We start from the raw sequence: 16,733 nt of genomic DNA, 5'->3' as shown, positions 1-16,733 counted from the left end.
GTGAGCAGGACGGCCGAGGGACGTGAGAGAACGTTGCGAGGCCGGTGGTGCGATTGCTAATGAGCAGCACCTGTGAAGCACACCGGTCTCGCATCTCTCACGGAGGAGCGGAAGCATAAAGGGGGAGCGACGGAGTGGATGATCGAGAGAGGAACAGGCCTGCTTTTGTTTGTATTTTATTTTGGTAGCCAGCAGTCGTCCGTGAGGGGCTGCTGGCAGGTATTTATATTTTATTTTCGGTAGCCAGCAGTTCCGTGAGGGACTGCTGGCAGGTATTTTGTTTGTTTATTTTATTCAAATAAAGTTTTATTTGATTGTTCTCCGGTTCCCGCCTCCTTCTTCCCTGAACATTGCTACAATGCAGTTGTGAAATCAAGTTATCATCTTCGCCTTTTAGCCAAAGTTAAACCGTTTTTGTCTTTTAACAGTTTTGAACAAGCTTTACATGCTTTTATTTCTTCTCGTTTAGACTACTGTAATGCACTTTATATCGGTATAAATCACAACGCACTTTCACGCTTACAGTTAGTCCAAAATTCTGCAGCACGTCTTTTAACAGGAACCAAAAAGCGCGATCATGATTTCTAGACTATTGTCTACCCTAGAGGTCAAACACGATCTCTAACTCCACTGGCATTGAATTAAAATCTGGAGATGGGAGATTATGCAGGAGGGGACAAGGAGAAGATAAATGCTCTGTACTGCTAGATCGGTGACTGACACCCAAGGCTTCAGTGGAGGGTTTTCATGGGCTCCTCTGGAATTTCTCAGCTGAAGTCTCATTTCCCAAACTGCCAAACAGTGGAGGGGGGGGGTATAAGTGAAACCATGTGTGCGACTGCCTGTTTGCGTTTCTTTCATGGGGGCGATTGCTACTAATTATATGAGAGAAGCCTGAAAGAACATGACTTCCTGTTTGAGAAGCTTTAAAAAAACCTTGAGAGATCATACGTATCAATTGTACAAATCCAAGCCTTTCGCCATGTTGGAAGTGGAATTGAGCCAAATGATATATTCTCCTGGCTAGAGCCATCTTCTGTGTAACTGCATCAAAATCACACGCGATGAACTTAGAGTAGTAACTCACTCACCGTTCTGGGGTTCCTGATGAAGATCTTCGAGCGACCATAGGCAAACTCCTCTGCATGAACCTGCAGACCTGTCAGGAGAACCTTAACACCCTCCCTGATAATAAATAGGCCACCAACTGTCAGTCAACCAATCTATTCACAAAAAGTATATACGTGTGGGTTCCAAATGTCTGAAACTAAATTGCATCTAAATTCTAACAATTTGAGTAAAAATTTCCCTGAATTTCTCGTATTTGGTATTATTTATTTTATACTTTTGGAAGATGCTTTTATACGAAGCAACTTTGAATTACATTTTGCCAATATGCTCATTCTTTGCAAACTGAACCCACTACCTTGGCATTGCTAGTGCAACGCTCTACCAGATCTACACAAACAAGATCACAAATAGCGCAGAATCTGTTTTTCATCATTTACATAATTACCTTGGTTCATTTTACAAAAGACTTTGACATTTATTTCCAGGTTTAAAAAAATGATTTTCAATGTAGTCTCAGACTTTGGGACCCCACTGTAAATTCTGGCACATCACTGAACAGTTTCTGTTTAACAAAAAAAGAGTAAAATAATGAAGTTAAAAAGTAAAGGTGCACAGTATGAATTAGCACAGAAACATGCACCATGTTAGAGATAACAAACAGTGTCTGAGTGATCTGAATGAAAAGTAAAACATAGTCTAGCCACAGTCGGCATAGAGATGATGATAACATTCCAATGAAAGATAACATAAGATGTACAAGTCCAAATCTCCATGAACACTAGATTCTCCTATCAGACTTTTGTGAAATGACTCAGTGTCCAGAAGTGACAGTTATGAGGGCCAATTCTGTCCTGGCATGTTTGCCATCAGATACAAGTACATTTGAAAGAGGGCTTATTTTCTGTAGCCAGGCGAAGTTAAGGTAATCGTTAAACTTACAAAGCATGAAGGGAGATTTAAAACAAGAGAAAGCATGTTTAAATATCTACAAATGAATAAAAAGGTCATGCAGGTGGAGGTACAACCATTGAAAGATCTTCTTAAATCTCAAATGTGATGACAATATAATGACATCAGCTGAACAGCATGTTCAGAAAAAACATTCAATCCTGCAGAAGAGTTCTTTAAAAAACAAAAACTAAAAAAACACACACAAGACCTGTATGACATTCCTGATCAGTGGGGGTCTAACCTGGCTGGGCCCCTCCAGTGGGGCCAGGTCTGCTTACAGAGCATCTTGTAGCGCTCCAGGCAAGACTCATAGGCCTGGCGGAAAGCATAACCAGCCCTTCTTACGCGTACATTCTCCATCAGACCCAAGTAGCGCACCTGGTGACACACTAGTGAGTCTGTGAAAATGTGGGCTGCTTTCTTGTCATTGGGTTTGATGCACCTGAACACAGACATAAATAAATACTCAACTATGAATAGAAAAGCACAAATTATTGGGTGAATCTTCAGAAACCCTTTATTTAACTTTATTTCAGCAAAAAAAAAGAAGGTATTTTGTGCAGGAAATAAAACAAATAAATGTTACTGGAAAAAAATAACGTTAATTGAAATAAATCTAAAAAACAAACTTACTTTGAAAAATGTTTTGCAAATAGTGCATTTATTTAATTACACTTTTGTTGTACTACCTATAATGCTGTTTAAAACCAGTAATCCTAAAATATGCTTCACTTTCTTTACACGAAATTGATTCTTGGTTTTGGGATGAAATGTGATCTAGATTATATTTTGTGAGATTCACCATACTAGGTGCATATTACTATGCTAGGCAAGCAATTTTGGAAAGTGAAAATATATGAAATAATGGTTCAATGGATCACAAAACTCACGGTTCGGATCATATTACGGTTTTAGAGTCACGGATCAGTGACAGATAATTTTTTGGATCAGTAAGAAATATAATTTTTTTTGGGGGTGGGTGGTAACTTTGCTTTTTATTTATTACTTAAAAGCACACTTTAAGTACTCCGATACCACAGCAAAAATGACTTGCCAAACTAATAAAGTTCAAACATTATTAAAAGTTAATTAACGGCGTGCGAGTACGTAATTAAATTCTCTTTTGCCTCTTTTAACCCTCTGGGGTCGGCGGTATCGCCGGCGATACCAGCTCACTTTTTTCTTATAAGTGCAAAAGAGACTCAAAATACTTTGATCCTTTTGAAAGATATTTTGATCTTACATATAAGTTTTATACATCGTTCGATCCTGTTAAGTGTCTGTTTTTTTTTTTTTTGCGTATACTCACAATAAAAACAAAGTGTTCTGCTTTTTGTCAAATAAAGAAAAATAAACATGATGCGCGTTTTGCCTTCTCTCTGTGAGTGAAGTCCATTCTGAAACGCGTCCGAAAAATTAACTAAATCAGTCAATACTTGTCACAGAGACACGAGAGATTTCTCTTTATGAAGCTGAAATTCTCTTCTTTTAAATGAATGTCATTTATATAAAAAAACAACTATTCTCAGTTTATGTAATCTGTATGAAAAGAGAGAGATGTCAGTCTTTTTCCTTTCAGCTAATTATAGCATGACGTGTTAATGTGACCACGCCCACTGAGCTATTGAAACGCAAATGTTGAGGAAAGCCATGAAAACGTCCACATCAGCTGGATAAATTCTTAAGTGCTTTATTCTAATCGCGTTATTGAATAGTGTCTGTAAACTGCACAAAGACTGTTTAAATATGAATTGCGTGTATGTGTGAATGAATGAATGAATGAATGGCACAGACGCGCGCGCGATGTTACTACAACATCTGTGCCGTTCATTCACTCTCGCTCCTACATTATTTTACATGAACACATCCAAACTATATTGCTATAGCCTAATGAGATCTGTTCTAATCGCGATATAGAATAGTATCTGTAAAACCAAAAAGATTGTTTAAATGAATCTGGTTGTCTGTGTGTGTGTGAATGAACGAACGCACAGATGCGCACTGTTACAGACGAAATAAAGGACAATATTTCGTTGACTAGTTTTGGATAGATTATAAAGTTTTTACTATAAAATAGACATCAAATAAACTTTTGTTAGACAGTTTCTGCTCCTATGTTAAATATATAGTATGTTTTGTCAAAAATAAACTAATCAACTGTTATAGTGTTTGTTCCAATGCAAGCTATATCAAAATAATGAATAAAGTATAAGGGCGGCAGTGGCTCAGTGGTTCATGTAGGTTGTCTACAAACCGGAAGGTTGATGGTTCAATTCCACCTGACCAAGTGTCGAGGTGTCCATGAGCAAGACACCAAACCCCAGCTGCTCCCGACGAGCTGGATGGCGCCTTGTATGGCTGACACCGCCGTCGGTGTATGAATGAGTGTATGAATGGGTGAATGTGAGGCAAATTGTAAAGCGCTTTGGTGGCCATTGGGTCTGTGAAAGCGCTATATAAATGCAGTTCATTTACCATTTATAAAGACATTTATGGAAAAAGACAATTTTCTTCTCAAGATGTTTCCAACTCTAACTTTGAACCAATTCTATAGAATGGCCCATTTAACCTATTTGACCAGGATTTGTTTCCAGGTATGACTAAAAATGTGCTTTTGACTTTCATTTATATATATATATATAAATATATATAGCGTGGGGGAGGCGTGGGGGGGACTTGGTGCGTGGGATTTCCCCCTTTCTGGTCAATGTATCCCTGCTTAATTATTTTTATCCCCCCCTCAAAGTGATCAGTGCTACTACACTAGTGGCGAGACGGATCACAAAACTTATCACAGATCCGTGGTTTGATTAAAGTCAATTTTATTTTTAAATGCGCTACTTTGGCTGGCTCTGATATAGCTGCCGCTCTGCACGAGTCTGCAGACTTGCTCAATGTCCCGCCCACGGCGCTATCTGATTGGTTACACCTCACGAATAATAGCCTATCAACACTTGCGAGACGGTTGCAGGTCCGCTGGGCAGTGGAGCTGTGCGTCGAAAGGAAGGCAGCATATTCAGAATAAACATCACAATCTGATTATCTGTTTCTATGATGACAAGCAGAGCTAGTGTCCCAGTCACACCACTGAGAATGGCCGAAGTTACACATACGGTGTTTCACTCAATTGAGGCTAAAGCAAAGGTTTTTTGATTACTCACTCACTCTTGAACGTCTGGCGCGAGTGATTTCAACGCGCGTCTAGAGGTCCTACGGCGCGAATGAGGCGTTTAGCGCGGCGCGGTAGATGCGAATTCGCCTAATTCGCGCGTCCAGTTCGCGCAAATGAGGCGTTTAGCGCGGCGCGGTAGATGCGAATTCGCCTCATTTGCCTCATTTTTGTTGTATTTTTAATCAAATAAGCGCAGCCATGGTTAGCAGAAGAGAATTCTTTTAAAAGTATTTAAAATCGTACCGACCCCAAACTTTTGAACGGTAGTGTATATATATAGAGTCCTTCCATTCTTTCTTGTGTGACACACCTGAATGAAAGGCTCATTATTATGCGGGTCTTTGTCTTCTCAGGTGAGAACCACCTAATTATACATGAGGGGGTTGGGCCATTCACGCTCATTTGCATATTGCCTTTCTAAACAAAAAAAAATGTTTTTCACAATTTAAAACAATCTATTGTTTTATGTGAATGATTAGGCACGATGATTTTCAGATCATTTTGAAGCAAAAACTCTAGGCGACAACATCCATTAGTTAAAAGTCTTGTGGACAGATATTTAGTATGTGTTTTGTGGCCTTATTTCAGAAACTTTCATTTTGAGTTTTTTCAATAACCATGCATAAACAATATTTTATCAAAAATACAAACATGTACATACATGTTGCTTGCATATTATGGTAGCCATGTTTGTGCTAAATACAGTGTAATTTCACCTGTGCCATTTATATGTTTATAAGCAACTGAAAAAAGCACAAATGTCAGGGCATGTCAAAACATCTCAACAACCCCAAAAACACCTTAGACCCCAGAGGATTAATGCTGGAATGGTTTAAAATCTATTGAATGTGTACACTGGTAAGACAAAACGTGCAAATTATAAACATTCACAAATGGTGGTTAAACTTGCAATAATCTGCGAATCACATGCGTGCCGAACCGTGGAGCCTGGTCCGTACAGATCACGGATCAACTATGATCCGTTTAATCCCTTAAATTAAATGTTTCTAAATAAACTTGATTTTTTTTATTATTATTTGTTTTAAGCTTACATTGTTGTTTAATTAAAATAATAATCCATAAAAACCAATGCAATTTAATGTTCCATTATGGTTATGTCATAATAACGTCAGTGTCAGAAGGTTTGTGATTGTTACCTGATATAGTTGGGGTTCTTGGTCAGCAGGTTCTTCATGAGCGTTCCCACTGAGGCTTTGAACTGGAATCCAGCTGTGGGGGGCCGCTTAAGGTTCACTTTAGCTGGATTTCCCTCAGGAAAGAGAAGCTTCATCAGGCTGTGATTGGCTTTGTACATGGCCTGGGATAAATCTCTGTAGAGGAGGTCATTGTTTTTATCCACAAATCCCTCCGCCCGATATAACACCTGTGTATACAGCATACTATTTTAAATAACTCTTCTTTATACACTTCTCAGATCTTTACAATGTGCTTTTTTCTAAAAACACACAATGTGGGTTAAAAAATATTTGTAAACTCAGCATATTTGTATGCTGGAACCCTCTGGCTCCTCCCATTATCATTACTAGTTTTCCTCACTTTGAACACTCCCCAAACTTTGCATGTATAAAGGGCATATTTTACACTGTGGCCAATTTTTAAATGGATTGATGGGATGCATGATTGCTTTTGTAGATCTAGATATTAAAACTTAAAACCATCATTGCAACTCCATAGACTGTTGCATGTGGGTTATACCGAACAGCTGTTACTTTAAGAAAACCATTTAACCTGCAATGAGTGATGTCAACATTGTCAAATTGTGGAGATCTTCTCCACAATTTAGCAGAAGAATGCTATTAAAGGTTCAAAGTTCATTACATGCACGTCATAAATCATAGGTGGGTCACACAGCATGAGACAATCATGTCTTCATTTCAAAAACTTAATATACAACATTTTATGTAAATTGTGAGCATGTGATGCATGTTTTCCATGGCCTTGCATGTAAACTAAGAAAAAAGAGAGTGAGAGCTTGAGGTAGTTGAGAAATAGGGAAGCTGTTTATGACCTCACCTTTCCAGCATAGTGCTGGATGCGGAAGCAGTTGTGTGGCAGGCTGTGGTCTGTGAGGAATTTGGAGTTTTTGCTCTGTCTGCTCTCAAAATGCTGGTGTTCAGCGCACACGGTGTTCAGCTTGTCCAGGAATGTCTCATCTGTCACTGTGCCTGGCCTCAAACACTCCTCATCCAACATGGCCAAAATCCCATTCTTGTTCTGAAAACAAATTATGGTTATCACATTAAATAAATCTATACTTTGTAAATCTGTGGGATTTAAACCATGTCTGTAAACTTTGAGACCATCTTTATGCTAGTCTCATACTTAAAACGGAAAAAAATGAACCTTTTATACACTGTAAATACACGGCAAGTTATTTACCCATTGCGGCTAATACATCAGAAGTCTCATACATTCACAGAAAATAGCTTAATTCCGTGTTGCAAAATAAGGTGTATGCAGTTTCTGCAAGTATTTTTCATAAAGTCTATAATGAAGAGATACTTAGGATTACAGTAACAAAGACACAATTATCTCAGATGGTGGTTTGCAATATTTGTAAAACTACTGTCAGAAACACTCACATTCTCGATGAGGTCACATATGATGGCGTTGTTGAAATACTCAATGTTGGTCCACTCAATACCCTGTAGACAAAAATAGGCATCAGTTTTAACTTTCTAAAGAGAAATATTCCTAGAACGCCAACTTAAGCTAAATCCTGTAGTCAACAGTCAAACCTGATTGGTTTAGGAAAGATACAGACAAGCTTTAGTATACTTGAACAGGTAAACAACACATCCAATTACACAAAGGAGTAATCCTGTCACGATTATTTCTCAACTGTCTAAAAGCAATGATTTGATCTAATTGCAAATTATTAATGTCCAATTTAAGATAACTAAATTAATAGGTTATTAAAGTGAATGACATTACAACAACAACTTTATCATTAATAATGATTAATATTTACATGAATAATACTATTATTAATAATAAATGCAGTTGACATTAAACAAATAAATAAGTACCATGAATTATATGTAAACTGTAATTAAACTATTATATATTTGGAATGTTTGTTTACAAAGCTTGAAAATAAAATAATGTAGTTCATTGTAGATAAATGACTTACACTGAAGAGAGATGAAAACAAAGCTAAATCGGTTCACGTAACAACCCAGAAGTGATAAAATAAAATAAATTCTGTATCAAAATTTATAGGCAAGACTAGTTTGTTTAGGCATGGTTTGTAGGGAATTACAAACCTGCGCACATATATTCAAACACACATAAAATAGAATCAATTCTTAATGCGCATGTGAACGCCATCAGCGTTTATCACAGGTTTGTGTTTAAAGTCCGTTTAGAGAGAACGGTGTCGTCTTAGCGGCCCCTAATTTAATAAAAAATGATCATTTTGACGGAAGTGAATCAATCAAAACTAACTTTAGCTGGAAAATAACATTATTCAAGAACCGCTATAAAACCAAACCAATCTCTGTTACCTTAAATTATATGTTTATCTCTGTAAAGCTGCTTTGAAACAATCTACATTGTTAAAAGCGCTATATAAATGAGTATGACGAGACTTAAATCAAAAGTTATTTATGCCAATTAATTGCCATAATAAATAACAGAACTGTCATAAACACAACAATGATCTCTATATGCAGTTCAGCCATGCAGTTTAAGCCAGTACATTGGCTTGATGTCCATTTTTTTATATTTCATGACTCTTTCTTTCTGATGTTAGACATGTTTGTTTGTCTGGCCAGAGAACTGGTCCCCCGACTGAGCCTGATTTATCCCAAGGTCCCCCCTCATATTCAGCAATATTACTGATTTGAATATTGGATGACAACTGAACTGCGTTGGATGATTACATCACTGTTTTCTCTAAAGCTGCTTTATAGATGAATTAAACTCATTCCATAATTGATGAACTTTATTGAACCAAACTGAATCAACACTGAACTGATTTCAACTGAATAATGACTATTGTCTTTTTAGAGCTGCTTCATGACTGAATCATTTTCTTGTTTATCACTGTAAAGCTGTTTTGAAACTATCTCTATATAAATTAATTTTTATATAAAGGTGACTTAACTATGATATTTAGGGTCTGGAGTGCAAATTTAGATGTCCTATTACAGAACTATGGAATGGGCCATAGATTTAAACAGAAAATCAGAGCCAATCAAGGCCACACTGGATTAACAAGCTGGAAAATAGCTGTGGGCTAATTGGACTGTGTGAAAGCTCCTCAAACTAGGAGGTGGATGCAAGCGGGAGGAGGGTTCAAGAATGGGGAATGTGGAATGTGGATTGGGGCAGACTGGTCCCTAGACCCCTGTATCCCTCCTCAGTCTCCAGAGCAGTGGTATTTTCCCATGCACTCTGCTGGAGTGAAGCCAGAGAGTGTAATATCACAGTGCAGGGGTCACGGCAGCGTCAGGGCACATACTCAAGAGTTCTGAAAGCAAACAGAGCTCCAAGCTCTTCAGGGACAATTGTGTTTACCCTGACTGGAGTGAGGGATTGTTTCCGTCCCCACAAACACAGCACAAAAGGAGAGGGATTGTTGGAAGAAAATAGTAGACAACCTCTGTTTGGAATAAGACACTAGCTTACGACATTAATTAGTACTGTGCAATAAACTCTGTATACCACCTATTTTATAAAATATTAAGTAAACAGTATGGATGTATCTAAAATCGGGAATGCTGCCTTTGCAAGCAGTATAGGGAAGTAGGAGATCAAGGAACATTCAAACTCAATGTTAATGTAACATTTCATTTCATTATCAGGTTCGTCTTTGAAAGCAGCATGGATGCACCATTGATTGCCTACAATATCCCACAATCCTACAGTATGTTTTCAGTTCAGACATTTTCAATTAATTTCACTCTGCTCGCTTTGTTTATAACCCATTCAAAATTTGATTTATTTTTCATGCTGCTAGAAGCACACTGCAAAGTTCTGGACTGACTACCATTATTTAAATGCAGGATTGAATTGAAAATGTGATGATTGACAATGATAACCGTAGAAACACACACATATCGACAAGCCCCATTTCCTACAAGTCTTAATGGAAAGTTTGTAGCATACCTCACGGACATACTCCTCCTGCTCTTCGCGGAGAGTAAGCTCGATGAAGATTTGCTGGAGTTTCTCATTGCAGTAGTTGATGATGAACTGTTCAAAACTGTTGTCCTGCATGAACAGAAGGATAAATAAAAACCAATACAACAAATCATAACTGTGGTAATTAAAATACACTGCAATCTACAACACGCTGCAAACCAGCACACTAATACAGCAACATTCACTCAACATTATTTACTAAGCACCTTCCTCTAGGAACCTCTATAAGCTGAATACAAGCTGGAAATTTGGATTTTTGGAATGCCACAAAAATCAAACAACAACAAAAACACATCCACATCTCTAAATATCTTTAATTTCTAAAAAGCTCTCATAAAGTTAGCCTCCCATTGTAGCTGAGCAATAACATAATGGGCCCTATTTTAACGATCTGAAACGCAAGTGTCAAAGCGCAAAGCGCAAGTAACTTTGTGGGCGGATCCCGGCGCTGTTGCTATTTTCCCGGCGGGATAAATGCCTCTTGCGCCTGGCGCAAATCTAAAAGGGGTTGGTCTGAAGTAGCTTCATTATTCATAGGTGTGGTTTGGGCGTAACGTGAAATAAACCAATCAGAGCGTCATCTCACATTCCCTTTAAGAGCAGGCGCGCTTGTTCTAAAGCGGATTCCTATTATAACGGCGGATTTGCCTGGCGCGCGCCAGGAGCGGTTCACAGCCGAGGAGAGCAACGTTCTCGTCAGGGCCGTAAAACACAGAGAAGTGACATTGGGGATGGAGAAACCCACCCAAATTAACTTCTGTTAAACAGGCGTATGATAATTTGGGTAAATGTGTAAGCTACATGTTGCTTTTATAATAAATTGTCTATCTATCTATCTATCTATCTATCTATCTATCTATCTATCTATCTATCTATCTATCTATCTATCTATCTATCTATCTATCTATCTATCTATCTATCTATCTATCTATCTATCTATCTATCTATCTATCTATCTATCTATCTATCTATCTATCTATCTATCTATCTATCTATCTATCTATCGTAATAATGTATGATTTGCAAAAATGAAAACTGCTGCTTAGATGAGAGAATCAACGTGTATGCGTGTTGTGCACACGCTGGCTACATTGATTATGGCCAAGCATGCGCCCTTAAAATAGCATTATGAACAACGCGCAACGCGCCACTGACTTTAGACTAGTTTTTTTCTGGTCAGTGGCGCAATTGTTTTATAGAACAGCAAAATAGCATGAGGGAAAGTTTGCGCTGGAACACGCCTCCTCTTTGCGCTGAACCGCCCCGGGGAGCGCAAGTGTATTTCTTAGTTAACCGACGTGCGTCTGTGGAGGGAAAAGCCCGCTTTGCGCGGGTGCAAAATAGGAATGATACATGCGTCAGTGTACAAAGTCATTTGCGCCGAGTGCAAGATAGGGCCCTATAACTATTATTATTACAGCAAACTTAACACTGGTTTGCTACCAAAATAGTACACTGGAATTATTAAATTATTCTTAATTTGCATGTGATGGATCTCCGATACGTTTTCGGCAAAAACTTTCTTAAAGAATTCATAGGAAATTAGTTGTATACCACATCAAAAATAACCCTGTGCAAAGTTTGCTCTTACAAAACAGGTCTTTATAGCTAAGATTAAGCAAAGTACAAGGAGTGACATGGTACAATACATATCAAGGCTGCATAATCTTATCTGCATCTTTTCATAAAGGTGAAGTCTTTAACCTTTTCACCCACAGTAAATATGTGAAAAATGCTTTTAGGGTTACGAACACAGGGTTAGAAAAACTAACTGTTTCCCTTTCTCATGCTAAACCCTTAATCAGTGTAATCAACACCACTGTTCAATTAAATAAACAGTAATAGATTTTTATGCTCATTTGCTTATGATAAAAGGTTAGGATTTTACTATGTATCCATGATGCTGGGGCTCAGGAATTAACAATACTCTTCTTTAGTCAGTTTTTTTTTTAATCTTCAGAGCAATCCTAGGGCATGTTAGTCTCTGCAACTAAAGCCACTGCAATTATCAGTACCATGGGCCTGGCATTAGGAAAAGCCAAAAAAATCACTTCCAAAAAGCAGCATATGGCACGCTGAAAAGCACCAGCTCATTGTTTCACTTGGCAATGCCAGTTTAATCTTGGCACTAGCACATCAGCCTGGAGCTGCAGTGTTCTCAGAGTAACGAAAATTGAAGAAGTAAATCTGTTCAAAGAATAACCTCAACAACTCTTGCATTTTCTGTAGGCCAAAAAGCTCAAAAACACTGCAGTTTTCTGGCTGGTTTCAGTGAAGCTTAAGGAAATACTTCACCCAAAAAATTGTAATTGTATCATTATCAAATTATGCTCAAGCTCCGAAAAACAAAAAACAATATGGGTTTGGTAGAACTTGATGATAATAAATAATGGCAGAATTATAATTTTTTGGCTGAACTGAATAAATGATGCTAATGTTGTAATATCAAGTGTACAGGGCATACCAACACTACTAGGAAACACTGTGCTTCAGGGTTCTGCTCTAACAGTGGCTTATGCTGCTGAGGTAAAAGAGCTGAATTAAGACTAGGATTAAGTGCTAAAAATTGCAGCGTGCACACTGCCACAGGATTTCCTCCACAGGTCTACTTACTCCATCCTGTCGCCATGGCCACAACAACATAAACAACATTCAGGAGAGAGTGATACAGTCAGATATCAGAACACATGCAATGGACAAATAAAAACCATTGGCTGAAAGATGAATTAGAAGGCCCAGACCGAATGTGCAGACATCTTTCACTCTTTTTGGTGGAAAATTAAGTGTATTTAAACATGGCAATGTATGCTGCTAAAATATGGACTTAATAAAAAATATGGAGTTCAGATTCAGTGTGGGCCAGAGAAGTAGTTCTCTGTATTATGTTAAACACTTGTGAGATTTAGTATGACAACTAGGGATGCACCGATACTGCACTCGTACTCATTAAAATGCTCCGATACCAACAACCGATACTCCGCAGTGTGTACAGTACAGTGCTTGTGACAAAGAAATACTGACAACAGAATAAACAGAGCACAGTTGATATATCAGACAAGGATGTCTATGAAGTAAATGTATCTAATTAACAGAATATTAAACAAATTAAACATATACGCTATAGTCGGTGTGCGCGAGCTGATAAACGAAAGCCGGAGTGGATTGAGCACACAGCGACACAGTCGATCAGCGAGTGTGTGTTCCAGCAGACATCGCTGGAAACTAAGTTTGTGGTTCAGTCGGATATGGCAATAGCAAAGAAAGTAAAATGAGGAGCACATAACTAACGCTAACTGACGGTGAAGAGAGAGAGCGTGCACACTTCTCAACATGCTCTTGATTGCGGATCACTCACTCAGCACACATGCATCATTTGGATTAAAACTAAATCATTTGTGCAAGTAAAAACATGAACTGTTACGTGATTTACATAGCCTATAACGAGTGGTTCCCTACATAATTACAGGTAGGCGTCACAGTAATCACATCATGTTTTCAAGAAGTTCTGTGCGCAAACATCCGAAGTGCGCGCCCAGAAAGCTGCCTCTCAGACAGTGCCTATTAAACAGTTCTTTCAAGTCGTCTTGAGCTTGCACAGACAAATTCACACAAAATTATGTCAAAATTAAACAGTCGGTTATGTCTTAAATTAATCTAAACAATTGAGAAAGAAAACGCGTGTGAAACAGTACGTTGGTATACGTGCAGCTCTTAAAGTGACATCAGCCAAACAAACCTACTGTCGTGTTTGTCCTCAATGTTAATCTAACAACAAAATCTTGACTAATCTTGACTGGTTGAGCCCTGCTGGAGCAGCTCTAAATATTCACTGTGCTATTAAACTAAAGATAAAATATGATAGTGCAATAATATGAACAGTGAAAGTAACAGGTATAATTAGGCATGAAAATAACTGAAGGAAATATCTATTTGTAAGCCGACTAATTTGATTAATATTCTTTTGATTTCTATGATCAATATTTTTTTTAAATTAAAAATGCAATGAAAATACAGGTATCGGTATCAGACACATTCTGGGAAAAGTGGTATAGGTGCATGCCTAGCAACAATAATAAAGTCATTATAGCCATATTATTAGCATAAAAAATAAATTAGGACAACAGCATGGGATGGTGGAGGTGCACAGTAAGTGTGTCAGCCCAGAAATGCAGGACACTTTTATTTTAATCAACATCCAAAAATTGTGTTTGGTGTATGAGTGTGTTCAGCCTGGAAACCTCCCTTTGCATAAACTGTTTTAAACTGTGTTTTAAAAATGATGTCTCTTAAAAATTCATGTGTCAAAATCCCAGACCAAATCTCTCACCTCAAAGATTTCAAAACCGTAAATATCCAGGACTCCCATAACTTTCTTCGGTTTCTTGGTTTGAGCCTGATCAAAAAAAGAAGACAGTGAGTTATTATTCATAATTCTAAGGCAAACCCGACTTGGCCATGCACCACATGGCAGGATCAGGATCTCGTTGTACAAACAATACTTGTGTCACTCACTAGCTATAAACATATCATATCAAACAGTTCCATTAACTTTAACTAATTTGCTCAGCAAACTGTTGCTCACCATGACAGTAAGTCCAATAGAAATAGGTTCAATAGGATACTCAAATTTCCTACGCTGACCAGCTTTCTGTTGCTTGGTTTAAAAGTAACTTCTGTATGAATCTACAATTTTGACAATAGACTTTTTGGGGGGGGGGGGGGGGGGGTTAGTTTTCACTGTTATGCTGATGATATTCAGCTCTATATCTCTTCACGCCCTGACGAAACTTGCCAATTCAAGAAATTAACAGAATGCATAGCTGATATAAAAATTTGGATGACTAGTAATTTCCTACTACTTAATTCTGAAAAAAAAAAACAGAGTTTATAATGATTGGACCAAAAACCTCCGCACGTACTAACCCAGAATACTGTCTAACACTTGATGGCTGCTCTGTAAAGTCTTCGTCGTCGGTTAGGAACCTGGATGTGCTCTTTGATACTAATCTTTCATTTGAAAGTCACGTTTCTAGCATCCGTAAAACCACATTCTTCCATCTTAAACATATATCTAAATTACAACAAATAATAAACAAACTACAGCTGGTCCAAAACGCAGCCGCTAGAGTTCTTACCAGAACTAGGAAGTATGACCATATTAGCCCGGTTCTGTCAACACTGCATTGGCTCCCTATTAAACATCATACACATTTTAAAATATTGCTGATTACTTACAAAGTACTAAATGGTTTAGCTCCCCAGTACTTGAGCGAGCTCTTAACACATTATAGTCCTTCACGCCTATTGCGATCTCAAAATTCGGGCCAGTTGATAATACCTAGAATATCAAAATCGACTACAGGCGGTAGATCCTTTTCCTATTTAGCACCAAAACTTTGTCCGGGAAGCAGACACACTCTGTCAGTTAAAATCTTTAAAAACACATCTCTTTAACCTGGCATACACATAGAAAAGTATTGCATAAATGAGGTCAGCCGGAACCGGGAACACTTCCTATAACACCCGGTGTGCTCGTTACATCATAAGAAGAATGGCATCTACACTAATGTTAGTCTTTCTGCTTATTCCGAGGTTTACTGTAATCAGCCAGACCCGGGACGTTTCCAGATCAGATGGTGGACCGGCGCCTAGACACGACCACAACGCATCCGTGAAGTGTCAGCAGAGATTGTGTCAACTAGACTCTCCCCTGTGAAGGCATCATCGACACGACAGCCATCGGCACTGATCCTCAAGAAACTCGTCTCCATACCGGCGTAATCTTTAACCAGATGGAACTGGATACTATTCTGGATACTATACTATTCTGATTGTTCCAATCCAATCTGACTTCTGACCTATAATGCTGCCTGAATCATAATCATACACTGTTTGTTCATTGGCGAGAGGAGAACTGGTCCCCGACTGAGCCTGGTTTCTCCAAACAAGGTTTTTTTCTCCGTTCTGTCACTGATGGAGTTTTGGTTCTTGCCACTGTCACCTTTTTCGCCTTTTTTCACCTTTGTTGCCATTGGCTTTTGGCTTGCTTTAATTTAATATTCAACAATATTATTGATCTGCCTGCATTGACACCATTATATGAAAACTGAACTGAGCTGGATGATGACATCACGGTTTTCTCCAGAGCGGCTATATATAAAAATGAACTAAATAACTTTTTTACAACAAAAATGAAACATTACTGAACTTACTTAAGCTCGACTGTGACTATTTTCTTCTGGAAACAAACTTTGTTGCATTATTTTCCTGTTATCTCTGTAAAGCTGCTTTGAAACAATCTGTATTGTAAAAAGCGCTATATAAATAAATGTGACTTGACTTTTAACGTGACTGCACCTTTACAGGGAAC

General features: G+C 38.1%; 2 protein-coding genes across 5 annotated transcripts in view; both read right to left on the bottom strand.

The window, feature by feature from the left end:
• myo1b (myosin IB) overlaps window positions 1–16,733 on the bottom strand; it is a 108,842-nt gene that overhangs the window by 21,162 nt on the left and 70,947 nt on the right. For all 4 annotated transcript variants that reach the window (XM_056252222.1, XM_056252223.1, XM_056252224.1 and 1 more), the window contains exons 13-19: window positions 14,691–14,756; window positions 10,328–10,432; window positions 7,798–7,860; window positions 7,229–7,429; window positions 6,352–6,578; window positions 2,264–2,464; window positions 1,092–1,185 (exon numbers count right to left, since the gene is read on the bottom strand). In XM_056252222.1, the coding sequence (XP_056108197.1) occupies window positions 1,092–1,185; window positions 2,264–2,464; window positions 6,352–6,578; window positions 7,229–7,429; window positions 7,798–7,860; window positions 10,328–10,432; window positions 14,691–14,756 (957 nt within the window). The remainder of the gene's footprint in view (window positions 1–1,091; window positions 1,186–2,263; window positions 2,465–6,351; window positions 6,579–7,228; window positions 7,430–7,797; window positions 7,861–10,327; window positions 10,433–14,690; window positions 14,757–16,733) is intronic.
• The window catches only part of upp2 (uridine phosphorylase 2), a 65,876-nt gene that overhangs the window by 45,902 nt on the left and 3,241 nt on the right, over window positions 1–16,733 (bottom strand). The gene's annotated exons all lie outside the window — the stretch shown is intronic.

Source organism: Rhinichthys klamathensis, unplaced genomic scaffold, assembly GCF_029890125.1.
Source record: "Rhinichthys klamathensis goyatoka isolate OS25496 unplaced genomic scaffold, OSU_Roscu_1.1 h1tg000093l_1, whole genome shotgun sequence".
NCBI classification, from domain to species: Eukaryota; Metazoa; Chordata; class Actinopteri; order Cypriniformes; family Leuciscidae; genus Rhinichthys; species Rhinichthys klamathensis.
This window is presented reverse-complemented; position numbering and strand designations above follow the sequence as displayed.